Here is a 26,637-nt window from a genome sequence, read left to right as displayed (position 1 = left end):
TTTCACCCAAGAGAAAATTCTCAGTGGTGAGAAAGAAAGAAGATGTCAGAGTTGAACTTTGTAATTGAGAAAGGTGCCTTACAAAATGTTCAACACTCAATAAATGTTAAATAAATTTGTCCAAGACAACAATTTACTTTTGCCAACTCGCTTAACTTTTTTTCTTCCTGTGTGACTTCTTATGCTTCTTCTTTTCCTTCACCCAAAGGAATCGCGAATGAAGAGAGAGAATTCGATAGTTGAATGAATTTGCAGGAAAAATCTCAGCCAATCAAGGGGGAGATAATTCCAAATTTGCCTGACACTTCTAGAACGTGAAATTTTTAGTCTGTTTCCACATTAATCGTTAAGTTATAATGAATCTCTTAATTTTCCATTCGATAATTCTATAAGAATCGACTTTGAACCACTTTTTTTGGGTATTTTTCCAAATATAACCTCAAAATATCGCTAAAAGATCTTCGTTTGGAAGCATTTTAGATCACAAAATCATCAGTTATAATTTGCAAATAAATTAAGAATTGCTTATACCAAACAAAATTGTCCAGAAAGTTCTCTAAATGACAATTTTTGAGGTTATGTACGGTCTTAAAGCACAGTTTCATGTATTTCTTGCCATTAAAAGAGTCCAATTCAAGGAGAAAATAAAATTGTATTAAGTTTCCATCCGATATTTGCAGATATTTGTGTAAGAATTCACTTAAAACCGGTTTTTTGGTTGTCTTTTCCGACCATAACCTCAAATTGTCAGTAAGAGATCTTCAGCATTTGCCAATGATCTTAAAATTACTGATTCTCAGTCAAAATTGCCCAAAAAGTTATCCAAATGAACATTTTCCAATTCCAAATGACTATTTTTGAGGTTATGTTAAATCTTAAGACAATTTTCAGTGTTTCTTGGCAACAAAAGATAAAAAAGCACTGTTAATTGCTTGCAAATGCTTATTTTTGCCGAGGACTGACGATCTTTCCATATAGAGCATAAGAATTTATGTGCTTGAATGCGAATTATTCACTAGATCTGTCCTTGATTCGTTACATAACCTAGAAAAAAGATTATTTCGTTTATTTCTGCATGAAAATTGAAGGAAATCCAAAGAATCTGGGTGATTTGTCACTAAAAGCAAGAACATTTTCACTTCTTGTACTGCTGTCGAGTTGTACACCACTTCTGACTGTATTATATCCCCCTTGGGGCAACCAAACTTTCTTCGGCATTGAATTCCAGCGTCTGAAAGTCCACGGAGTTCATGGTGTCACTAAGCAAGTGGTAATTAACTCTGTGTATTGTATTAAACCAGCGAAAAGGAAGCATAATGAAATAATTGAAAAGACTCATTGCGAATTACCGTCCCAATTCAATCACAGTCAAGTTGCACAGATTGTCTTTGACTTCCGCATGGAAGACTTGAAGCAATTCCCAGAGGATAAAAATCGATCGAAAGGAGCATGTTTTCCTGGTTGGGGAGGATGTAAAAGGAAATAACACAAAGATAAATATTTTCCAGCTCAAATTGGCTCACATTGGAGTTGTATTTAGTGCTTGTAAATTGTTCTGAGAGCCAAAATACAAATGCCTTTAATGACTCTCACAATCAATAATAGGTTTACCGCCAATTATGCTGGAGCAAGTTTGTGCAATGGGCGGATATATTTCACAAATTCTGACTATACACCCATGAACAATGATCACATACTTTGCCACACACACAACACATTTCAAATTATCATGTTCAAAATGCTCCGCCACTCCTGGGGGTGGCGATGCGGGTGGGCACGTCCTCGAACCCCCGAAAACGGATGGATGTGGGTGAGATTTCTGTGGAGATTTCATGGGCAAACTATTCTGGTGCGTCGTGAAGGTTTAAAGGCATTCAGTGTGTTTAAAGACACCAAAACAGCCTCTCGGCAATTGCTCGAAGTTCCCTCAATCATGGCACAAAACACGACCGGCCGGTCATTTATATTCCGGCAAAAAATCATAACTCATGCGAGAAAGACATAGATGAGCTTACAAAGGTGATTGTCTACGGACGACGTGTCCTCAATTCGCAATTAGGCTCCTCTCTGTCGCATTGTCCTGACATTTGGAAGCATTGACTTGCTTAGGATTCATCTCAAAACCACCCCAGAGAAGCTCTAAACAATTCCTTGCTTATTGTGCATTAGCTAATAAGTGAAGAGATCTTCAAAAGACGAAAGTTAATTCGGTAAGCTCTCTAAAAGCTCGCCTGAAAGTGACTGAATTTCATGAACTTTTCAAACAGACTTCTTTTGAAAATCCTCTTCAAATTCTGACATATTATTATATCTAGTTTCATAAATGAAACATTCCAAGCCATGCAAGGAAATCTGCTCTGGCACAGTTGCTGCCAATGAAATAAATCATTTTCACAAAATTTTCCAATCAATACATCACAATTTAGGAAATGCAGAAGTATTTAGCTTCAATTCAAGTGCTAATTTTGCTTTTGGATTAGTTTTAAAATCAATTTTGGAATTTCCACATCATTCTGAAAGCTTTCATTCAGCTTTATCAGAGTTTAATGTGTTTTTTTTTGTCTTGTATTAGTATTCAAAAAATACTTTCTCAAAAAAAGGACACGAGAATGTGTTTCTATCAATATTATTTATTTAAAAATTCCTATAGAGTTAGAAAGCTGAAGATATTTCACAAATCCAGCCAGAAAACAGTTTAAAGAAAGCTCTTTGATTAAAAACTTTCTGAGAGTATTTCAGCATAAATCCTTCGAAAGCGACTTCATTTATGTGTATGGCTTGCTGAAAATATTTCGCTTTCGCTTTTATGATTTTAATCTCTTCTTTATGACTTTGGTTAAATGAGTTTTTGAACAGAGCAAAAACTTCTCTACGATTCACAGTGCATTTTGCCCTGGCTATTATAGCTCAATACATTGCGCAAAATTAATTGGCTGCACCGCTTTTATCACTCCTCCTGACGCGATTTATTGGCTTTGTCAGCAAAAAATCGCGGCACTGCTTAGCGGCGTAGTTAAACTCATATAATTTATATGATCATTTAACATCCATTTCGCCTCATCATCAATTTTGGCATCGCACAGTTCAATTCGCGTGCCAAAGTTGGGTGTTTAGTGGCGAGCAGAGGTCCTCCATTTGTGTTATTTATGCTAGTATTAATTTTGGAAATCTTAATGGTCTCTGGCAGGCGTGATAAATAGAGAGAAATGGTCAGTTTCGGCCCGGAGTCACTCTTCCAGGGTGGGAGAATTAATGTGTTTGCTTCTTGGACTTTATGGTTGTGCTTTTGATTGCTGCAAAGCCTCTCTGTGCTTTTCCTCTGGCAAAAGGTACGCCCAATTAAATAATGAGTGTGGCTGAAGTTCATTTACACCTGATTTATGATGGCTTTCCTTGCTAAAACACACAGACGCCAGAAACTGCATCGTGAGCAGGATTTGCTGAGAGCTTTCGCGAAAGTTTCCCTTGCGGCTTTTTCGAGGGTCAAAGTACCTACATTCAAGGGCGTCTCGCGGGAAAAAGGGTTGAAGAGCACGCACTTTTCGACGAGGGAGAATGAAAGTTTAGCCATTTTGCAACTTTTCCATTTGCTTTATTCATGTTGGGTTGTATAAATCTTTTTCATCCTTTTGCAAAACACTGTCCATCGCTTGCCATTTGGTCGAATCTCTGATTTATGTTGGGCAATAACTTTGGGATTATTTCAATATTTCCTCTCGCCTTGTAACATTTATTTCGTCTGACTTTCCGGCATCTCTTCAGAATCGATATTTGGCTGGGAATTCCCGGAAATATCATGGCTTAATATTGCAAAATGCCAATGATTTTGGCGCCTCAGACCTCAAATTCACTTAAACACAAATCCTCATAATACAGCACTTTCCAAATGAAGGTGTCTCAATAGGAATTCCCCCGGTGTAAGCCGGAAAATAGTTTCCACCCCTTAGAGCTTGGGTTTTGTTGAAAGGAATCGAGAGTAAGACGAATTCCAAGATGACAAATAAGGTGAATTCGAAGGAAATGACTCCTCTTTTGCACACTCCTTTTCACAAGTCACCCTTGTACACATTTTCAGCGGAACTCTCACGTTCCTTTTCAATTGTGTGTCCTCCGCACACTTAAGTATTCACGTCTCTGCAGCGCTCCTCCGGACAACAATGCCCGAGATCCAAATCTTCCTCGCAATTCAATTGCGATGCTCCAGAAATCATCTCCGCGCGACAGACAAGCACTGACTTTTCCTCCTCAGAATCTTCGGCAAATGAAAGAGTCTTTGCCATGTGATTTCCCTTCCCACGAGGATATTTCATCCTCAATCTTCCTCTTTTGTGGTACTCGAGTGACTTGCACAACATGCATTTGAAATGATGTTCAAACTAATTAAGGATAATTACAATTGATTGCCGCTGGTGAACTTGAGCTGTTGAGAAGGCTACAAATTCATACAAATTACATCCTTTAAGATTCCTTGGGTCAAGAGCCTTCCATAGATACCCCACCAGGCCTCCTAGACACCCAGGATCTCCTCCTGAAGCCTATTTTCTATTTTCACCCACTTTGCCGCACATATGTGCTCATATCTCACCCAATTTTCCACGGATTTTCCCCAAATTGGGCTCAAATGATAGATATTGAAATTATCTACCACTTTGTAAGACATTGTGGCGATTTTAGACCATTCCTTGTTGGTCAGAAATGATCTTTTGTGCGCGATCTTCTGTGCGTTACTCAACAAAAATTCACCTGTTGGTCAGATTATATTAAATATCTCCGAAACGAAAAAACTTTTATGTCGGATTATTTTTCCTATGTGTAGAGTACTTCTTGGACTGCATTTTCTCCATACATGCTAAAGTAATATTTCTTGCCTATCTGCCTGAAAAATAGGGTTTTCTCTCCCTATTTTTCCCTTGAGTCTTGCTTTCTCATGCTGCAGAGCATGAGCTGCGCGCTCGCTTCAAGCTGCATTCAACTTGCGCGCGTGATGATTTTCATGATAATACATAAAATTACTGCCGTCTTTCTGATTCGATGCAATTTTCTTGCCCTGAAAGTGGAAAAAATAGCATCAAACTATGTAGAAACAGCAAAAGCGGCAAAAGCTTTTGCTGCTGAGTTCAAAATGGCGCGGTGAGCGCCATCTGGGGTGGATTCTCCGCCAGAGAGCGCGGGAGAGTTTCCAGCGAGAGAGAAAGAGAGAAAGAGAGACACAAAGCGGAGCGAATTGCAAGCATTCACCCAGTTGCGGTTCCACACGCTACGTATAGGTTTCAAGAAACTGTTTCCGACCTATAACGCTTATGGGGAATTTACATTGGATGCGTTTCACTTTTACCTCGACGAAACAATTTCCTGAAATGTCTCGGTAGGTAATCATCCCTTTTTTTTATTGCCCCTACGCTCGGGCGCGGAGGGCAATAAACCTCGAACAAAAAAAAGGGATAATTGCCCTCCGAGACATTTCAAGAAATCGATTCGTTACTAGTGCAAGAAATAATTTCATACTTACTACAGGAAACAATTTCGTAATTCAATCAAGAAATATTTTCATTCCTATTGCAAGAAATAATTTCGTAGTTATTTCTGGAAGCAATTTCGTATTTATTTCTTGTATGGAATCCAATACAATTAAAATATATATTTTTGTCCAAACGGCAATGTTGATTATGCTGAATCTGGCTATCTTTAGCACTCTCCGGCGTCATCTTATCCCGGATTCCGTGAAATTTCCCGCGGCTTCATTGTCCATCTGAAAAATGATAAAATTATTAAATTTTACTGTTTATATGCGCAGAATTTAGAACAAATTTTCTCTCAATTTATTTTACAACAGCATAATCAATGCACATTTTGAAAATTCACCAAAATGTATTTAAATAAATGCAATTTTTCTCACCTTATTATCCGATGAAGAACTGCACTCTGCTCGTTCTGCATTCAACCACGACCAGAACTCAACTAAATCGACAACTCAGATGAGTTTTAGTGAAGGAATTTCCCAACATTGCTTCATCCCGACACCCGAGCCTTGTTTTATGACCCTTTTTTCATACTTTGCATTTTCTCTGCCTATTTTCTGTAAAACAGATGTTTTATTGCACTACTTTTCTCCCTCGAGCGCATCATGGAATTTTGAACCGGTTTCAGGTATTACGAGAAACTCTTCCGTAAACCATACGGAGGCATTTCTTGACCACATTCGGAAATAGTAAGAATACTTGGTCTTACTCGTTTCTCCTCTGAGGGCAATCAGGTAGAGTGCCGAAAATTGGGTAAATTTTATGAGGGTCTGAGAGGTCTGAAATTTCTGTGGGCCATAAAATTTAGGGACACCATATGGCTTATTCTATACATGTTTAATCTGTGAAACAAGAACGAAAGCATTTCTTGTCGGGAATCAGAAACTGAAACCTTTCTCATTTGTATCATGTTCATAGTCGGAGGGCAATAAGGTATTATTGCTCTCCGATTGCCCCCAGAGACAGAACAGGAAACAAATCCGCAACGGTTTCACATCCACTACCGATGAGTATCCGTTTCTTGAAACCCTTACGTAGCGTGTGGAACCGCAACTGGGCAACCAGATTGACGTAGTTGGAATGTCAGGCAAGGCATAAAGTACGTTTTTCCACAGCAAAAGCCAAACTCCCTGATAATTCAGTGATAAATCCTCCACCGAAGAAGACTCCGCGGACTCTGTGGTGCTCGTTGTGAGTCGCGAAATGTGCATTTGAGCGGCGACATTCGGGAGTTCTTCTAGGCGAGATAAAGTAACATCTGCCCCCAAATTCAGCACATCTTCTCAGTCCCACCAGAGACAGCGCAGAGGAGCGCCAGCATGCATTCCCAGGACGAGGACGACAGCCGCATGCCGATCCTCCAGGAGCCAGAGCGCCCGGAGGACGGCGAGGACAACGAACTGGACGAGGAGCTGACGGGATGCGGAGGCTCCGCCTGCTGCAATCCCAGCCACACGTGTCACAGATTCATTGCCCTCATCTTTATGTGTCTGCTGGGCTTCGGTGAGTATTCTGCGGCGCACTTTCGCGCTGTAGCCTTTGTCTCTGGCGACCTAACTCAACACACATGACGCACCCCGCGATAAGCGTGTCCCAGTTCAGCCGCCGTCCAGACTCCGCGGCTTGAGCGCTAACCCTGTCGCCCCCTTGCAGGCTCCTACTTCTGCTACGATAACCCCGGCGCGCTGCAGGACAACTTCAAGAACGACATGGGCATGAGCACGAGCCAGTTCGTGATGCTGTACTCCATCTACTCCTGGCCGAACGTCGTGCTGTGCTTCATCGGCGGCTTCCTGCTGGACCGCGTGTTCGGCATCCGCTTCGGCACGATCATCTACATGTTCATCCTGCTGATCGGGCAGCTGCTGTTCGCCATGGGCGGCATCCTCAACATGTTCTGGCTGATGGTTGTGGGGCGCTTCGTGTTCGGCATCGGCGCCGAGTCGCTGGCCGTGGCGCAGAACAACTACGCCGTGCTGTGGTTCAAGGGCAAGGAGCTGAACATGGTGTTCGGGCTGCAGCTCTCCTTCGCCCGCCTGGGCAGCACCGTGAACTTCCTGGTCATGGAGCCCGTGTACAAGTACGTGGGCCAGTTCTACAAGGGCCACATGTGCGTGGGTGTGGTGCTGCTGCTCGCCTCGCTCACCTGCGTCATGTCCATGATCTGCGCCCTGGTGCTGGGCTGGATGGACAAGCGCGCGCAGCGCATCCTCAAGCGCAACGACAATCCCACCGGCGAAATCGCGCAGCTCTCCGACGTCCGGACGTTCAGGGTGACCTTCTGGATGGTGTCCGTGATCTGCGTGGCCTACTACGTGGCCATCTTCCCCTTCATCGCGCTGGGCAAGGTGTTCTTCATCCGCAAGTTCGACTACAGCCCGGAGGACGCCAACACGGTCAACTCCATCGTGTACATCATCTCCGCCGTGGCCAGCCCGCTCATGGGCCTGGTGGTGGACAAGACCGGCAAGAACGTCCTCTGGGTCTTCATCTCCATCGTCACCACGATCCTGGCGCACGGCATCCTGGGCTTCACCTTCGCCAATCCCTACGTCGGCATGGTCATCATGGGCCTGTCCTACTCGATGCTTGCCAGCAGTCTCTGGCCCCTCGTGGCCCTCATCGTTCCCGAGTACCAGCTGGGAACGGCTTACGGCATGTGAGTATTGATTTTGGGCACAAGAAGCCGAAGAACACACTTAATCATCAAAATCAAGCTTAAATTCGTTAAACCAAGGGGAAATAATACAGTCAGAAGTGGTGTACAGATCAGCGGAAGTACTTAAGAAGTGGAAGAGTCCGAAAACATACAATATTCACTTCTTAAGTACTTCTTTTACTCACAAATTATCCCGATTCTTTTGATTTCTTTTGGTTTTTACGTAGAAAAAATCACAATCATCCTTTTTTATAGGTTATGTTCACATTCTAGCACAGCAATTCTTGTGGTAAGGTCCAAGAAATTTGCAGGCTTTCCTGATTCCTTCTCTTGCTGACAAATTGTCCCGTTTTTCTAGAGATTTCCTTTGATTTTCAGACAGGAACAGTAAAAAATAGACTTTTTTCTAGGTTATGTAACGAATCACGGACAGATTTAGTGAATAATTCGGTGAAATATCGCCAATAATTGGCAGAATTAAGCGATTTCAGGCTAAAAACGTTATTATTCTTCATCTTCACAGTCTAGATGGTCTAGAAACACTGCAAATTGTGGTAAAGTCAAACATAACCTCAAAAATACGTATTTGGACACGGAAAATGGTTGCTTAGAAAACTTTTAACGCTATTTTGACTCTGAATTATCAATTTTGAGATTATTTTGTGACCTGAAATCTCTGAAAATCTTTCAGAATATGTCTTTAGAGATCTCTTAGTGATATTTTTGAGGTTAGAAACTTCGGAGAGCTTCAAAATCGGAATAAGAATAGATTTATTTGATTCCTTTCGTCCTTTTGCAGTTGCCAATCTGTGCAGAATCTCGGTCTCGCCGTGGTTTCCATGATGGCGGGCGTTGTTGTGGATCATGGCGGCTTTCTCATGCTGGAGATCTTCTTTATGGGCTGGCTGTCTGTCGCCCTAATCGCCACCATTGTTATCTGGCTGTACGACATCAACAACAAGGGAATCTTGAATTTGACGCCAGCGCAGCGCGAGAATCATCCTGACAATCTGTAAGTTTTTCACTCAATCTTTCCGCCATTTTTCTCCCCCTTTGCTAATCACCAAATTGTCACGGAATTGCTGCACATCTGCGCGTGAAGATTTCGCGGGCAGAAGTCCTACGAGGTCTTGACCGTTAGGAAATAAGGTTTAACAGTTCTGGAGGGAAATTGGGAGGAGATTTAACCGCCTTTTCGTTTATCTTTGCAGCACAAATCCCAAGATTTCCCACGCAGATGTTGAACATATCGAAGAATCTGAAACTGGCCATTCCTCGTCGTCCGTGAGACACCGGTTTTCCGGTCATCCGGATCAGGAGCCGCTACTTCCCGACTAGCCAAAATGCCCCCCAAAACTTCCTTTTAAAAAACATGAAAACAAGTTACTTGTGCAAAAAATTGTCGTCTTAATATTGTGACGTGTCGTGAAAGCACACATAATTTTATTGGAATGATATTGAAGAAAAAAGCCAACAAGGATTCTTAAATGTAAATCAAAGATATAATTAACTATACGTACATATATAATATATTGAGCCAAATTATATGACACTGTGGAACTTAAAGAGAAAAAAAAACTATTTCCTACAATTCTTCTATATTAAAAGTGAGAGATTTTATATATTTTAGAGAGAGAGAGAGGAGAAAGAAGTCTATTGAAGAGATGTTAATATTTTTCATATAGTTTAAACAGCATATTTTTTTTTAATAGATAATACGTAAGTGTTTTTAAATCTCTTTAATCTCTGTTTTTATAGGAATTCTCTTTACTTTTTGTTACGCTCTTGAAAGTCTCAGTATTTTTGTAAATCCTACACTTAGCGCGGAGTTTCTTTGCCCAGAGAGACATTCCAAATGATTGATTTATTTTCTTGTATTTGTGATATACTTTTGCTGTGTGCTGATGTGTTAGAAAGAAGCTCTATGTGCCAGGATTTCAATAAATGGACAAGTTACGATGAGCCAATGGCGATGTTTATCTGCGCCAGCTTCAGCGGCAGCAGGCGCACCATCTCGCGACAGCACCCAATCTCGCCCTTCATCCCCTTGGTCAGCGCCTCGCGCCGATCGCAGCCGGTGAGGAAGAGATTGTAGAACTTGAGGCTGTTCTCCAGATTCACAAACTGCATCCGCTTGTCGGGCGTGATCTTCTTGTAGTACAGCCTGCCCAAGTGGAAGTAGGCGTACAGGATCAGCTGCATATCCTCGTCCGGCGTCGTGTCGTCGATCTTGGGGAAGGACTCGCGGAACTTGTCGAAGTTCTTGATGCCCTTGTCGCACAGTGTGTTCACCTTGTTGAGCGCGTGCGGCGATGGGCGATCGTTGTGCTTCAGCTTGTCCAGCTTGATGTCCAGCATCGTCATGTACGTGATGCCCAGCTCGTACCACACTTCCCTGCAGATCACCAGATAGTACGTGGGATTGAGCTGCGCCACCAGGTCCTCCAGATGGTCGGCCTGCTTCTTGTGCAGCTTGCACTGATCGTCCTCGTTCTCCTCGAAGAAGGCCAAGTACTTGAGCATCGACGACAGATCCATGATCACCTTGGCGTACTCCGACGCCAGCGTGTCCGCCCTGTAGTAATCCTTGGCGCGATTGATGTGCCCCAGCGCGAACAGATACACCTCCTTGGCGTCCTCGAACATCAGCACCGGCTGGTCAGTGATCTTCGTCTCGTACAGCGACAAATCCAGCGCGAAAGTCATGCCGTCGTCGTTCAGCTTCAGAGACTTCATCCTCTTCTCCTCATCTGACTTCTCGTCCTCCTCCTTGTCCTCCATCAGGCGCTCCTTGCTGTGCGTGAGGATGTACAGGGCGTACTTCACCCAGCATCTGCTCACGTCCGCATTCCTGTGTCGCAGCGTCTCCAGCTGCGCCGCCTTCTCCTCCTCCGTCATCTCCGGCTTCAGCATCACCGCCTCGAACTTGTCCATCATGAACGTGGCCGCGGCCAAGTGGTGCCTGGCGTGCGTGAGGCCGTCCGGCGTCAGGAAGCACTGCGACAGCGTGACAGCGTTCAGAGCCCAGTCAATGTGCTCGTAGTCGTTGAACTGCAGCTGGCGCTTCAGCGTGTTGTGGCAGTAAGTTCTGGAGTTGTCCGTCTCCCCGAGAGTGCACACGACCTGGGCCAGGTAATAGAGCGTCAGGGTGTGCGTCTTCTCCAGCAGCAGTCTTCCAGCTCCCGACTCGATCTCCTCCTTGGTGGCGAAGAGATCATTGATGGTGGTTAAGGGCTCGGCGCTCTCCGTGGCATTGTAGTCATTGTAGATCTTCTCCGCCCTCAGGAGTGTCTCTCTGGCCTCCTTGGGCTCATTCTGGTTCGCCTGCAGAATGCCCAACTGATTGAGTGCCCCGACAAGAGGTATGACAGCGTCAGGATGCGTCTGCACATCCTCCAGCGAGAGAATACAGTCCTGAAGATACTTTCTCGCCGATCCAGATTCCTCCACGAATATATACAACTGCCCGAGTGTCTTGTAGATGATTCCCAGGAGGAATCTATATATCAGCCTCGTCTCTCCGTCCGCCTCTTCAGTGCCTATCACGAGCTTCTCCAGACCCGCACGGATCTCCAGCAGAATATCACGAGCAGCGTAGTGAGAGCGGAAAGGGTCAGTTTCCGGATCACTCTTGCTCTCCTTCTCCATCAGCGCCACCGCCTTGTCATATCGTCCCTTCAGCTCCTGCAGCTTCTCCTTGTCCACAGGCATCGCGGCAGTGATTTTTCAATGCAAAATCACAGATTTTTCACGAAGAAAAACAGGAAAAGTTCACGCAACTCCACCACTGACAACAGCGACAACAGTTTCAGGAAAATTAGGTTATGAATTGATTGACTTTTGCCTACCTTTTGGCGAAATTCCCGGAAGTCCGCTCAAATTCACTGAATTTCCACGAAAATCCAACAATTTTCTCAAGTTTCCTGCATATAAGTGCATTGTCAGCGATTTATTACATGTAGAGTGGAGAAGGAATTAAATAATTGACAGAAAACTGTACGTGTAACCCTCATTTGTACATAGCGAAGGTCATTTTCTCGCCCCCCAGCGCACTACATGTCGTTGGGAAGGATGTCAGGGATGAGGTACTTGCAGAGCTCCTCCTCGGAATTCACGAAGAACACCTTGCCGGACGTGTTCTCGTCCAGCCACCCGCGAATCACCGGCCAAATTGTGGAGAATATCGTGGGAGAGTTCATGATCAGACACGCGCCCAGGCGTTCAGGATAGTGCTTGCTCAGCAGCCAGATGAGGTTCTTCACCAGCTGATAGTCCATGCAGGAAGTGCTGAACTCTGCCAGATCGAATACGATGCAGAGATTGTCTGTGACTTCCTCGAAGCACTTCTGGCAAGCTTTCTCCTGTTGAGCAGCCACAAAAAGAGGGATGAATTGATTGAGGGTGGTCAGGAAGGGGATGAGGAAGGCTCTTACCAGGCAGAAGACAATGAATTTCGTCAGCTCGTCAATGTCTCGCTCGGATGTGTTGTGATTCTTTGCCGGAATGTAGATCACAGGACGTCCAGTGATGTCCCGATGATTGAGGACGCGCGCCTTGTTGAGGTTGTTCTGAATGGCGGCACTTTGCTCCAGATCCTTCACGCCGTAAGTCTCCTTCCACTTGTTGGTCTTCAGCACAGCCTAAGAAGGTCGGAAGTGGAGAGAAATGAGTGAAATGCTGCCCGTGCTGCCTCTTGGGCGGGCCGTTGTGTTTGAAAAGGGCTCAGCGAGCGCCATCTGAGGAGCAATTCGGGCTTCCAGAGAGAGTGAAACGCGTGAACCGGAGAGAGCGCGTTTGTCGACTGACGTTGCGGGTGTCAGGAAGGGATAAACACAGGGATATTCCCGCAGGGAGTCTGGCCAACTGATAAGCGAGTGATATAGCGCCCCCCGAAGAGCCACGCCGCGAGTGAAGTCCGGGAAATGTGCCACGAAGAACTCACCTGAAAAGCCGCGTCCACCGTCTTGAAGGCCCGCAGATATCGCTTGAGCGAGAAGTCATTGTGATACTGCGTGGGATCGGCCTCGCTGATCAGCTGCATTCGCTCCTTGAGCGCCTTCAGGTCCTCCGGATTCACTGGCTGCGCCTCGGCGGTCATCGTCACTGACGTCACGCGTCCTCCAGCAATCACCTCAGAGCAATGGATACGAATTGCGTCCAGGGAGCGGGTGAGCCACACTTCCCACAATTCCCTCTTATCTCCCGCCGATGTCCGACGTGAATTCCTCACACGACTGATAACACCCACACACGCACGGATTTCCGCGTACTGCGCGACTTTCCACTGAGTTTCTCACGCGAGAAAAGCCTTGGCCTGAACAGTCGCACAACCGAAGAGATTCCTTGTGCTCCAGAAGGACACCCCAATCACTGCCTGCCTGGCGATGACCTCCGCGCGGAATCCACTCTTCAGCTGCCAATTGCACTCGTGAGACGTGGAGGAAGTCTGACAGATGCTTCCAATTCCCTCCTCTTCAACCCAAAAACTCTCTTTCTCCGCGCTTAGACTCCACTCTGACTCACTCACTCTCCTAAACTCGCTCGGCGGCGAGAGAATTGAGAGCGCGACTCTTTTCCTATTCAATCTCAGATTTCGCGGGCTTTTTTGCTGAAAAAGCGGCGCAACTCAAATTCGCAGTGGGAAAAAATTATTCTTCTGCAAATTCAGAGGCGAAAGAGAGACAAAAGGGAAATTTCACACATGATTTTGTGTGGCTTTCGTTCCTCTTATCAGCAATAATTTGATGGAAAATCAATCAAAGATAGCGCGCTAACACCGTCATTAAAATCAAAGGCTTCGTTTGTTGGGATTTTCGAGCCACAATTCCCTCAATTTTGTCTAATATCAACGCTATCAACACGATATGACGCGCATTTCTTCCACATTTGAGTCCAGCGTGAGATAAACAACACATTGTTTCAACCGTTTCGACACACAGAAGAAAATACATGAGAAAAATGCCTCAAAGAAGTCTTGAACGAAGCAGAATCACCTTAATTTTATTAAGAATGTTATTTTTGTGTAAAATTCACACATTTCTTAACGTGATTTCAAGTTGTTTAAATCATTTGGAAAAGGTGGAAAAGATCGAGAAAGAAGTAACGCGGAAGAGCCGGAATATTAAAAAATATTCAGGAATTGATGCAAATAATAGTGAAAATCCCTTGGAATTTATTTATTTTTCGCTCATAAACGAAAATATATCAATTTTAAATTCATCTGCTTCACAAATAAAATTTTTCGGGGGTTTGCGATGAATAATTATTAAATTAACCATAATTGATTAAATTCTTGTATAAAAAAGCTAAAACCGGAAAATATATGAGAAAAAGATTTTCCGCGAGCTGGATTTGAACTCATGAACGCAAATGCGCGAAAGAAAAAGACGCGAAAATGCAATATTAGCAGCTTTCCAAACGAGTATTGTGGAAAAATACATTCTCGGCTTAAAAAAGGAGTTCTTAGGAGAAGTTTCAAGTCCAAAAATCGACATTTAAACGTTAAAAAGAATGTTAGAGGAAAAAACTTTCTCTAACTCTGAGAAAAAAGCAATTCTGAGCGTCAGAAAAGAGTTTTACGTGAAGATTGAGGGAAAAATGCTGATAAAAAGCGATAAAGTGAAGGAAAATACACGAAAAAGAGTGGTGAAAAGAATGCAACTGCAGGAGAATCGAACCCGCGATTTCACGATCTTGTGCTAAATTCTTGTGCAAGTCTTTCTGTCTAAGACGCTTTCGAAAATACAAGTTCGAATTAGTAATGGGAGGGAATGTTTCGTAATTATTTCGAGGAATATTTTAGGAATGGATAATGGAATATAAAGGGAAATCAACAGAATGAAAACCACTTTTCTCCAACTTGAAGAAATGTTGATTTAAGTCACAGGACTTGACTGAGAGCGTGAGTATTTTTCCTAACGCTTCTCTTTTGCCCCTGGCACGATTCTAATGGGAATTTTCCTCTGAACGCCCGGAAATCAATGAAGAAGAGTTCCCAATTAAACCGCATTTTATCACACACGCATTTTTCACTGCGAGCTCTGCGAGTCAGGCTCCGCAGTCTGTGGGGAGCTTCTGAGGACGGCGGAGCGACTTTTCACGCGCACACACACTGAGGATGTCAATCGTTGCAGACGGCGTGGAGTGCCAGCCGCTGAGCTCCAATGCGGAGCTGTTCGCCTTCCGGCGCCAGCCCATCAAGTGGAACGAGCTGGTGGAGCCGCTGGCGCCCAGGAGTCGTCCCAGGCGGCTGGGCGACGCCTTCGGCAGCATGAGCTTCATGGAGCCGCCGCTGCAGGAGTACATGCTGGAGGAGAAGCGCCCGGAGGTGCTGGTGTGCCACGATCTGGCCGGGAACTATCGCGCGGACAGATTCGTGGATGGCGCAGAGAAGTGGGATGACTACAGATTCTACCACTGGGCGGGCATCGACTACTTCTGCTACTTCAGCCACAAGTACATCACCATTCCGCCGCTGCAGTGGATCAACGCCGGCCACAGGCACGGCGTCAAGGTGCTGGGCACGTTCATCACGGAGTCCGGCGCCGGCGAGAAGCTGATGGAGGAGGTGCTGCAGTCGGAGGACTACATGAGGCGCGTGGCGGACGAGCTTGTCTTCATCACGACGCACTGCCAATTCGACGGGTGGCTGATCAACATCGAGTGCAAAGTCATTCCGGAGAGAATTCCGCTGCTCAAGTGAGTCTGAAACCATCCAGGATGTTGGCAAAGTCTCTATTCTCCCTCTTTCTCTCGCTTGCAGACAATTCATCGGCTACTTGACTGAGGAGATCCACAGAAGCGTGGGCGGATTGGTGGTTTGGTACGACAGTGTGATTGAGAATGGAACTGTGCGATGGCAGAATGAGATTAACTTCAAGAACAGCACTTTCTTCGAGGTTTGCGACGCAATTCTGCTGAACTATGGCTGGAATGAGAAGAATCTGGAGGACACGGAGGGATTTGTCTCGCTGAAGTATCCGGGAAGGAAGAAGAATGTGTTTGTGGGCATTGATGTGTTTGGACGTGGACAAGTGGCGCAGTTCAAGACGCACGAGACGCTCGAGAAGATCGCCAAGAGGGACTTCAGTGTGGGTCTGTTTGCCATTGGATGGACTTTTGAGGCCATGCAGAATGATTCTGTGGACATTTTCTCCGAGCGTGGCAACACAGAGTGCAACGAGGCGTTCTTCCGGCGGAACAACAAGTTCTACGCATCCTTCTGGAGTCATCTGTACACCAGCGGACCCTGCGAGCTGCCCTTCTACACGTCATTCTGCGTGGGATCGGGTGAGGTGCGCCGAGAGCTGGGCCAGATTGTCTCCTCGGCGCCGTGGTTCAATCTGCGACTGCAGCAGCCGCAGATGTCCATTCCGATTGATCATCCCTACATTGAGCACCACTTCGAGGACAGCTTCGACGGTGGATCCTGTCTGCGGATCACGAGCGTCTCGCCCAGGATCTATCGGCTGTTCTGTGTGGACTTCAACTGCACGAATGACATTCTCTTCTCCTTCGCACTCAAGCGGAGCAGCAAAGACATCGATCTGGACGTGATTCTGTTCGCTGTGGACGCCGCGACGGAGAAGCGCTGTCGCGTGGTGCTGTCCGAGGACTTCCTGTACACGGAGAGAGTGACATGGCCGGGAAATTGCAGCATGAAGCCACTGATTGAGGACAATCTGCTGAATGCGCAGCATTTCCTCAACAGATCCAATGAGAAGCACATTCCAGTGCGGAATGACATCAATGGCTGGGAAACCAGGTGAGATTTGAGCCATCGTTCCGGCGAGAGACATTCCCAGCTTCAACTGAGCGCGCTTCTTGCAGATTCTACTACTTGAGCTTCGACTCGTCCATTGTGGCGCACATCGTGGACATCGGCGTGCGCGTTCGAGGACAACCCTTTGGCGGTCACTGGATCAATTTGGGCGCCATCGGCGTCCACTCGGGAGTCATCAATAACCTCGAGTACGAGAAGGTGAGTGAAAATCAGTGAAAATAATGGAGTCAATTGCCCACTGACCTGAAAAGGTTGGTTTGGAAGGAAAACTGGGTATTTGCAGGTCTCTTGTTTTGTATACTTATGCATATTAATCTGTGCCACTGTTTACCCAAACGGTTATCAACGTCTTTCTCTCTTTCCCTCTGTGTTGTCTCAATATTGGAAGCGCGCACAGACATTCAGAGAATAGAAATTGCCTCTTCAAGCTCAACCACACGAATGTCGAATTGCCACAATTTGCCACAAAACCACCCAGCGAGCCGAAAAAGCAGTTAATTTAGCTAAAAAGTGCTAAAATTACTGAGCTAAAATTTGAGCAGTACTCGAACAAAAAGTGCTAAGCTTTTTATGCTACGATCAGCTAATTTTTCATCAATTTTCAAAAATTTTCAGAATTTTCTGCTATTTTTCGCTAAATATTGTGCTCAATTTTGTGATTTTTTCTGATAAAAACTTAGCAATGAAGTTCCAAATACAATAAGAGGTTGGCGATATGTAACCAACGCCCTCTGCCGCCCCATCTCGCTGCGTCCCATGTTCCTAATGCAAATAATGTCAAATAATTCTAACAGCGGGATTCTCGTCAGGAGGAGAAGGCCGCCATGACAGTGGCATTCCCACCACAATTTTTACAGGGATACCAATTGGGCAGAGCTTGGTGTTTTGCAGGCGCTTACAGCTAGAAATCAGGAAGTCCAACTTCCATAGCCTTCCCTTCATCTGGTTTCCCGTGCCATATAAAAACCCTCTCATTTTGAAGGGATTTGCAAGGCGCTCTTTATAAAATTCGCTTGAGTGTTTTAATCCCGAAGTATATGATTGAAATGTCATGGATTTACATGATGCGACATCTATGCATTCAAGTGCGCATCAATACTTTGACTGGTCGCCGCTACGTTCGCTAATGCATCAAGCGAATGGCTAAAATTTGAGCGGAAAATAGCACAAAAATCAGCTCTATCAATCGCAACTTTGCTCGCTGGGCAAAGCATTAGAGAAACGCGGAGAGTTTTTCTACCGGTAAAGAGTTGCCTGGCCTATAAAGAGTGCAGAAACAAAAATTCAGAAAAGAACCTCCAGACACAAAATTAATCACGATGCTGAGCGCGCCGAGCGAAAGAACACACAGGGCATTATGCAATTAAATATGCAATTAAAATTGTGATTTATAGAATTTCTATTTAATATTAATGCGAGCACGTCGTGAATTCATGAGCACACACAAGTGCTCTGGATCCATACAAAAGTCTCTCTTTCTCTCTTCGTCGTGGGTGCTTTTTCTGTATTATGCATTTTGCCAACAATGCTTTGGTGTTCACACACTTTGGCTGACAAAAATGGTGTATCATCCAAAAATATCTTGCTGGGCAAAATGAGATGTTATAGCGTAATATCTGGGAAAAAAAAGTGTCTCACATCAGAGAATTATATCACTCTTGTTTGTTTCCAAGAGTGCCTCTGACCTATATTTCCTCCTTGGCCGCACTTTGCATCACTTTTTTCTACTGCAATATATTTGTGGTTTTCCACCACACATTGGAGAGCGCAAACTTCGTGCAGTGTTTTGCCTCTGCGTTCGCCCTAGAATCTCAGAGATTTTTCCATTGTTAATTGAATAGTCTGCTAATTTGTCAATACACGTCTCTCTCTCTTCCCCACCAATTTATCATCATCATTTATCATCCGAAGAGTCTTTCGACATGATTGTGATTGCGCCAAGATCGGGAGGAGCACAGAAGATGACCAACGTTAACATGCAAAGCATGCAAATATGAGGCTAGAAAAACCTCCAACAATGTTTGTCCAAGAGACGCGCGCGCGCAAAACCCTTTCGCATTTGCGCAACTGCACAAAGTCACGATAGAGTGTTTGGCTGATGATGGCAAATGCAGGAAAAAATAGCGCGCGAGCAATCACTTAAAGGCATTTTGCAATGCATCTCATCGCTTACATGGCAATTAGTGTTGGTCCGAGATGGAAGAAGAAGTTGGGAAGATTCGCGCCGTGATGAGCGAGAAGAGACTGTGCGCGGCCATTAATGTGGCCCATTAAGATAGAAGTCAATGGCAAGCCTAATGGGCTAAAGAAGTGGCGCGTAGACAAAAGAATATGGGCAGAAAAGTAGTCCCGGTTTAGCTATATTATTTAATTTCCAGTCGCGTACGGAAGTAAAATTCCAACGCAGTCGCGAACACAATGAAGTTTTTTTTAATGATTTTGCGTGTGCAAGACAAGAAGTGGACTTTGAGGAAAACAAAAAGACAAGAGAGAATTTCTCCGCATTTTACACTTATCAATTATCAATTAGCGCAATGCTTGTCGCCAACACCAATCGTGACCAGATTGCGCGACTCAATCTCTGTGCGCGACTCGCTATGCCAGCAATGTGGTCATCCTTGACTTTAAAATTCAACAACAAAAATCCACAACTCGCACTATTGCGGCTGATTTGTGGTTTGCGCCGTTCATGCGCATGATCTCTGCCATAGATTAATGTGGGTGTAAAATTTCGCGCGCACTCTTCACTCTGGCATTTTTACGGCCACCACGCTTTCGATCAGACCCAAATCCACCGACGAGGCACAGATTCTTCACACAGAAGATGACAACAAAGTATTGTTTGGTGGCAGAAGTGTGACTGAAATGCATTGAAGAAGCCTGGAATGTTGAATCTCTGGTTGAAAAGTCTTCACTGCTCTCAATTATGCGCCAAATATTGCCCTCTTGTGATATTTTGAAGCTTGTCAGAATTGGATGAAGGCAAAAATTCTGCCCAGATCCTCTGTAAGTCTCAAGAACATGATATATAAATATATTTGATAATGATTCGCATCCTTTGCGTCCCGTTTTGGGCGTCGTAATCACTTTGACGAGCTTCATTGCTGCCATTTTCATTGTCCAGGGATGCGAAGATGATCTCTGAAGCGCCGTTTGGTCAGGAATAAGGGGAGATAATATGGTCAGAAGTAGTGTACTACTCAGTAAAAAGAGAAAAAGAATTCTTCTTCACATCTTTCTAGGTTATGTTAGTAATTTAAAATAAATTTTGCCACTAAATAACCTACAAAATCATTCATTTTTGCGTCTAAACTGGTATAATTTACATTTCTTTACAAGTTTTCAATGTAAAACTGTGTTAATTAACCTCAAAAATATTGATTCAAGATACAAAATTGTCTATTTTAAGAGCTGTTTGATTGATTTTCTACTCTAAAATAGAAAATGTCAGCTTATTGTCCATTAATAACAGATTGATATTTCTCAGTGTTGCTTTAAAAAATTTATATATCAAGGTGATTTTTAGGTTATGTTTCAAAATGCTTCCAAAAGAGTGATTTTGGTAATTGAATCACATCAAAATGTCCACTAAAAACTTCAAATATGTTTGAAATCTGTTTCTTCGTAAGTTTTCTGAGTAAAAGAGTAAAAATTATCTCTCTTTTGGGACAAAGACCTTCTAAATTTGAGGTTATGACAATTTAGTCTGTTAAAAAATCTATGAACTTCAGAAAAATGTGAAGAAAAAAGGGAAAACCCATGTTTTCAGCGCTGCTGAAGTTCGGATGAAGAAATTGTGGGAGTGACAAGAAGTGGAGTACATTGTTTAGCCGTATTATCTCCCCCTTGGTTAGGAATAGGCGTCTGTGAAGTTCTTGGATGTCTAAAGCGCTTCTTTGAAGCCTCAAATGTGCTTGAAGTGGTTTTTGCTCGCCAGAAAAGCCACGAAATGAAGCAATCAGCGCGAAAATCTGTCCAAGAATGCTGTATATAAATGCGTCCTGACGTTCTTCTTCCTTGTTGGACTTCCTCGATGGTCAATCGGCAGCAGCAGCATCTTAAATGTAAGGAAAATGCGTTTAGTTGGCAATTTTTCTTGTAAAATTAGACAGTAAACCTCGATATTTCAGTAGTATTTAACTTCTAACCCCAAGAAAAACACTTTCTTTTCTCTTGATCCGCACTTTGAGACTTTTGGTCACATGAAAAGTGCTGTTGATGTTTGATACTGAGTAATTTTGGGTCTTATTTGACCTATTTGACCCTTTGGTTGTTGAGAGAATTTCTCCGAAAACTGATTCACTTCCAGTTTATCATCTTCTGCTGCACAATTGCATTTGCACAGTCAAAAGGGAAGGCAAAATATGAGTGAAAACCAAACATCTTGAAAGGGTTTAAAAGCCTTGAATGTTCTGAAAATAGATTGATTAATCTATTGAATCTATTGTTAATCGTTGGCGGCTTTTCTTCAGCACTCTTGCATCACTCAATCTAATGCTTCTCTCCACCAACTCTGTGGAGTGCGAAGACTCCAACTCGACGCCTCTGATTCTCTCATGTGGGAAGAATATTCTTTGAGCTACATCGTCAGTGACACGCAAAGAAATTGATTGAGATAATGATAAAAATTCACGTCTGGAGACATTTTTACCGTTTTCCAGCGCGCGTTTTACATGCGCAATAAAGAATTCTCTTGTAATTTGTGCTTCTTCATCGTGTGGCTCAAATTTCTCTCTATACAAATCAATTTTAATCACCAGCAATAGAGATATTTCTCTTCCTCCATCGAAATGCTTCACTCTGAGTTTTTCAGTGTTTTGTTGGCTTAATTGCTGCAATGGCGCAATTTCATCATACAGTCAATCGACTGGTTAATGCGAGGAATTAGAAATAAGACAATTAAGAGTCGCGGAACACTTGAAGCGGTGTATTAAACGGTGGAGAAATTATGAGTGCAAAAGTGAACAAATTGGGCAACTTTGATTGGCATTAAGTGCAATTAATCTCTATTTGTGGATATGAAATTGTTTTCCATGAAGTGACAAATTGTCTCTTTGGTTCAACTTTCCATTTTCATAAGTTTCCCTCTCAAGCACACAAAAGTGCGTCCAAAAAATATAAATTTATTGTCCACAAAATATTTGAACGCCATTCACGTTCAATTTCACGATGATAGAATTGGAATTTCACTCCGACAAAGTGAAGTTATGGGTTAAAAATAGAAAATATTTGATATTTCCTATTAGCATCTTCGACGGGTGAATCGAAAACTATCAAAAGTCGATAGTTTTCGTCTAAAAGCACAAATGAAAAGAAAATTTGTCATGTTTTCTGAATGAAAAATCGGATTTTTATTGTTTACGCTAAGAAAAATGTCTCAAAAATTGCAGTTAAAGATTTTTAGAATGATCCTAAAATATTTTTTAGACTTTGAATGAATATTTCTCATATCTTTTCAATTTTTTCACTTGCAAACATTAAAGAAAAGTTGATTTTTTAGAACTGATTTCAATAAAATCGACCCGAAAACTATAAAAATCGATTTTGCAAAGTAATATTTACAGATTTTCTATTAATTTTGCTATATTTTAATCTAAAATTCCAATAAATACCAAAAAAATCAATTGAAATATTTACAAAATAAAAAATAAAGAGCAATATTTGCACTTTAACGGACGATTTAAAGGCATTTTAAGGTAATTTTGGCAAATTTCATAGCTTTTTTAACGCTAAATTTTGAACTCGTTCTGCAGAAAATTTGCGATTTTGACTTTTGATTTGATAGTTTTCGAGGCAACCGTCGATATTGTCTATCGTCTCATTGTTGTTTTCCCTCCATCAGCGTATCTTCAACGGTTAGACAGAGAGAGAGTGAGAAAATTTTCTTTTTTTGGCGGGGAAAAAGAGCAGAAGAGCGTCAATTCCTATAATTTATTTATTGCACAGAGTGGTTTTTATATAAAACACACACACACAGACACGGTTGGATATGAATAATGTAAATTGCGGCAAAGATATGAATGAGACGCCGAGGAATACAGAAGAAGAAAGAAAAAAAACCTGTGTGTTTGGCAGTGAAAGAAGTTAAACCACATAGAGGACTGAAGAAGACGAAAAAAAAATGATCAAACCACTTTCTTTTGCAAAGTGCTTTCTCTCAAAATCGATTTGATGCCATGAAATACAGGTTTATGTGCGTCGACTTTATGCTGTTGGCTGGCTGATGTCTTAAATGCACCTTTTTGGCGAAGGCAGAGCGCGCAAAATGGTCATCATAAGTGAGAGATGTTTTTGTGCACAAATTAAAGACTGTTGAGTAACACAATTCCATGCGCGCGCTTAGGCGGTGTCAAACCAGGAAAAGATCGCGACACAATATTTATGGGCTAAATCGTGACAATCTAACCATTCCGCACATATTTTACCATTGCAGATCGAGTCGCAGCAGTTTGTGTGAAGGAAAGGCGATCAATAAAGTCGCTATCAGTGTTGCAGGAAGAAGACGAGAGAAAGAGAAGCGCTCAAGAGGAGAAATTTATACGATAAACGACACGTGAATAAATAACAACATATTCAATTCTTCAGCATTTTTCAGCTGTGACTCATGGATGGTAGGAAAAAAAGGCAAATCCTCTGTTTCCGCCTCAAAGGTGACAACAAGTGTGCGTCTTTGAATACCTAAACAAGGTTGCGTGGCTCGAGAAGGCTTCGCGGTACACCTCAATTTCCCTCTGCATTCGCTGCACTCTGACTTCCTGTTTCCGAAATCGCACTTTTAACTCAACATTCCCATGAGAATTAGCAATTATTTCAGTCTTTTCAGCATTTTCTGCATATTAAATTGTTTGCGTGCTTTTTTATAGACAACAATTTGGTAAGTTTAATGCGATTTTGTGCGTAAGAATAGAAAATGTCAATGAAATACTGAGTTAGTTTGTAAATTTACCGTATTTACAGTGTCGAGATTTTAAATAGCGCCCCGTGAAGCTAGTGGTTTGAAATTTTCCACCAATCTTCCCTCATTAATAAGCAATTATCATACCAAGTTTGAAGACATTCGGCCTAATCCTTAATCCCTTTATGATACCAAAACTGAGCTAAAGCAGAAAACAACCCGAGATTTTATATAACGCCGTCTCAGCAATCTTTGATTATTTGTCCAGAACATTTCTTTTGGGCTCTTAAAGTGGTTTAAATTAATCCGACATGTCTTCAGGATAATTATCCTTTACATTTTCATTTCTTATCTGGACTTTATACGAGTTTAATATCAAAATTTGATTAAGTGAATATCAAGTGATGATCATACGGAGATTTTTTGACTGCGCAAGAAAGGTCATTTTATCAGGTAAATAACCAGAAGGACCTCTTATTCCAGCAAGAGAGTTTGGAGCGCAATTGAACGTCAAAAACCTCAATTTCTAGTGAGAATAAAATGAAAATAATCTGTGTTTTGTGACTTTGTCGCCCTCAAAATGTCTCAAATCAAAGTCTTCAAAGCCCTTTAAGCACTTCCAGGTCAGCGCATTTTACACACCTCTTAACTTTCCTTTCCTAATCCAATCGTCATAATCCTCTCAAAGTCAGGTTCTCAGCCCAGGCATTGTTCATTAATACGCAAATCAATAGGTTCACTTTCCCTTGATTTCTAACGCCGCTTGTCGCCGCGCGCGAAGAAAGCACTTTCTTCAGAGGATTCATCGGCATCTGCAGGAAGATGCAGCGCCGTCGCTGCAGCAATTGTATGCCAAAGATCGCTGGCGCATTTCTCTTTCATCGCGTCGCTCTCAATTCCCGCGAGTTGGGTTTTCACCTGAGCGCGCGCGCGCGGCCACTTGGAGGTGTTTTTTCTGCAGAGGTTGAGAGGCTCTCGGCGTGATCTGGCTGCGCCAGTGCGCGTTTGGCAGCAACACGAGGCGGTTGCCATCGACTTCTTTCAGCGGGAAGTTTCTCATGTGCTGTGGTGACCAGAGAATTGCCATTCTTTCGGGTGATCTTCTCAAGTGTTTGTGACTCAACAGTGTCGCGCTCGCCTTCTTGCGCGGTGTGGGAAAAAAAGTGTGTCTCAGCGCATGAATTTGTGCTAAATCTAATGTGAGAGAGTCTCTCTGTTATTTTCTTCCATCAATTCACGGGAGTTAATTCATCTGTGTGGCGGAGGAATTTTGCAAGAGAGGACAAGGGGCGACACATGTTGGCATTCCGCGAAAGGCCCTCGCCAGCCAAAGTGTGTGCGATAAATCTCAAGTCGGGCGGAGACTGATTTGTGAGATTGCGTTCGCCTGAGGAATTTTGTGGAAAACCAGTGAATATTTCTCTGCTCAAGTTATGCACTAATTGATGGCCAAGAGTTGGATTATCGGTGAGCACAGGAAGCATTTGAGTGCAGCCACGAAAAACTCGAGTGCAATCGATCTAATTGACTGCGGAAGACACGCGCAGAAGTGAAGCAAAGATCCGAGAGATCGAAAGTGAGTACAGAGCGTCAATATTGGGTCAATTTCTCATTTTTTTTTTCTCACCTTCCCAATGGGTGGGAAAAGAGTGATTTTCACCGAGCGCGAGTTTCAAGCACAGCCACAAGTAACTCTTATATTTCTTCTCTCTCCTCATCATGCAAAAAACACAGCCGAACCGTGCAGAATTCTTTCAATTTTGCACTATCATTGAATTGAAATCTCAACCGCGCGCGCTCGCAGTTCAATAGTTGCACCACAAAGACAGTCCATTGGCCTCCTGGCAAGATAAAATATATCCTCATAATTAACTCTTTTTCTTAATTGCACACACCAACAAGATTGAATGACAAAACTGGCGTTGCTCAATAGATTTTTCTGTGATCTTGTGGCTTGTCTCTCAACATTTCTTTTCGTGGCATTAATGATCAGCTTCTCATTAAAATTTTCCCTTTTGAGAGACGCTCGTATTTTCTATCGCTTTGAAAGTTTATTTCGATTGCATGTAAATTGTTGTCTTTTCCATACTCCAACCATCAAATGAGATGGAATTTCTCACTAAATCACAAACTCTTCAGAGTGCATTTGATGGCGGCTCTCATCGTGGAAATGTTGCCCTGAATTTGAAAATGTTGATCGAGAAATTAGAAGGGATTTTTCATTAAAACCACACACAATCTCCAATTGCTGCATTTCAATCAAGGGGGAGATAATATGCCTGAAATCTGTATTTTCTTAGCCTCTGTCAAGAATCTTCAGGAACTTCAGACACTTCCGAATGTGTTTAAAGGCATTTTTCATTGATTTTTTAGAGTCCTTCAACTGTTTTTCTTCTGTTTGTCTTCAGAAAATGCTTTGAAAAATTCTGACCAAACTCTTTTTGAGCTAATTAAGATCTTTTTTAATCTAATGAGGTTGAATTTATCACTTTTAAGCCAAAAACCACGAGAATTACTAAAGAAAGAAACATTTTTCTAGAATGAAATTGGATTTTTTGAGGTTATGATTGACTTTGAAGCTTTTTCTCAGTGAATTTCAAGTGTTTTTCGATAAAAAATGTTCAATTATATGAAGAAAAAGTGAAATAATTCCAGCTTAACCACAAATTTAATGACTTTGAGTGTTAATTAATCGACAGAATCTGTCTTAAATCAATCACATAACCTAGAAAAGCAGTAAAATTGTATAGAAAATGCCTCAATTTGATGAAACTGAAGCTTT

At 42.9% G+C, this 26,637-nt stretch overlaps 4 protein-coding genes across 5 annotated transcripts; 2 read left to right on the top strand and 2 right to left on the bottom strand.

Moving 5' to 3' along the window:
• Positions 1-6,584: 6,584 nt before the first annotated feature.
• On the top strand, positions 6,585-9,796 carry LOC132263548 (major facilitator superfamily domain-containing protein 1). Of its 2 annotated transcripts, XM_059763356.1 has the most exons (5): positions 6,585-7,022; positions 7,173-8,178; positions 8,978-9,190; positions 9,281-9,327; positions 9,390-9,496. In XM_059763356.1, exons 1-4 carry the CDS (start codon positions 6,839-6,841, stop codon positions 9,324-9,326), a joined length of 1,449 nt encoding a protein of 482 aa, XP_059619339.1. In that variant the 5' UTR covers positions 6,585-6,838; the 3' UTR covers position 9,327; positions 9,390-9,496. The 2 variants fall into 2 exon arrangements, with proteins under 2 accessions (XP_059619339.1, XP_059619338.1); XM_059763355.1 differs by lacking the exon at positions 9,281-9,327 and having other exon boundaries at positions 9,390-9,796.
• A 131-nt stretch (positions 9,797-9,927) lies between these two features.
• On the bottom strand, positions 9,928-11,998 carry LOC132263547 (KIF-binding protein). The gene has a single exon (XM_059763354.1). The coding sequence runs from the start codon at positions 11,887-11,889 to the stop codon at positions 10,132-10,134; it is 1,758 nt and encodes a 585-aa protein (XP_059619337.1). The 5' UTR covers positions 11,890-11,998; the 3' UTR covers positions 9,928-10,131.
• Positions 11,999-12,108: 110 nt separating this feature from the next.
• On the bottom strand, positions 12,109-13,276 carry LOC132263549 (uncharacterized). The gene is made up of 3 exons (XM_059763357.1): positions 13,121-13,276; positions 12,612-12,818; positions 12,109-12,539 (listed from the first exon to the last, which is right to left on the bottom strand). Exons 1-3 carry the CDS (start codon positions 13,274-13,276, stop codon positions 12,231-12,233), a joined length of 672 nt encoding a protein of 223 aa, XP_059619340.1. The 3' UTR covers positions 12,109-12,230.
• LOC132263546 (cytosolic endo-beta-N-acetylglucosaminidase) lies at positions 13,253-23,525 on the top strand. The gene is made up of 5 exons (XM_059763353.1): positions 13,253-13,346; positions 15,312-15,876; positions 15,941-16,942; positions 17,008-17,158; positions 23,394-23,525. The coding sequence occupies exons 1-5, from the start codon at positions 13,319-13,321 to the stop codon at positions 23,415-23,417; spliced, it is 1,770 nt and encodes a 589-aa protein (XP_059619336.1). The 5' UTR covers positions 13,253-13,318; the 3' UTR covers positions 23,418-23,525.
• The last annotated feature ends 3,112 nt before the right edge of the window (positions 23,526-26,637 follow it).

The sequence above is a fragment of the Phlebotomus argentipes genome, unplaced genomic scaffold, assembly GCF_947086385.1.
Source record: "Phlebotomus argentipes unplaced genomic scaffold, Phlebotomus argentipes genome assembly contig_15, whole genome shotgun sequence".
NCBI lineage: Eukaryota > Metazoa > Arthropoda > Insecta > Diptera > Psychodidae > Phlebotomus > Phlebotomus argentipes.
Note: the sequence above shows the minus strand (reverse complement) of the source record. Positions and strands in the feature narration are given on the sequence as shown.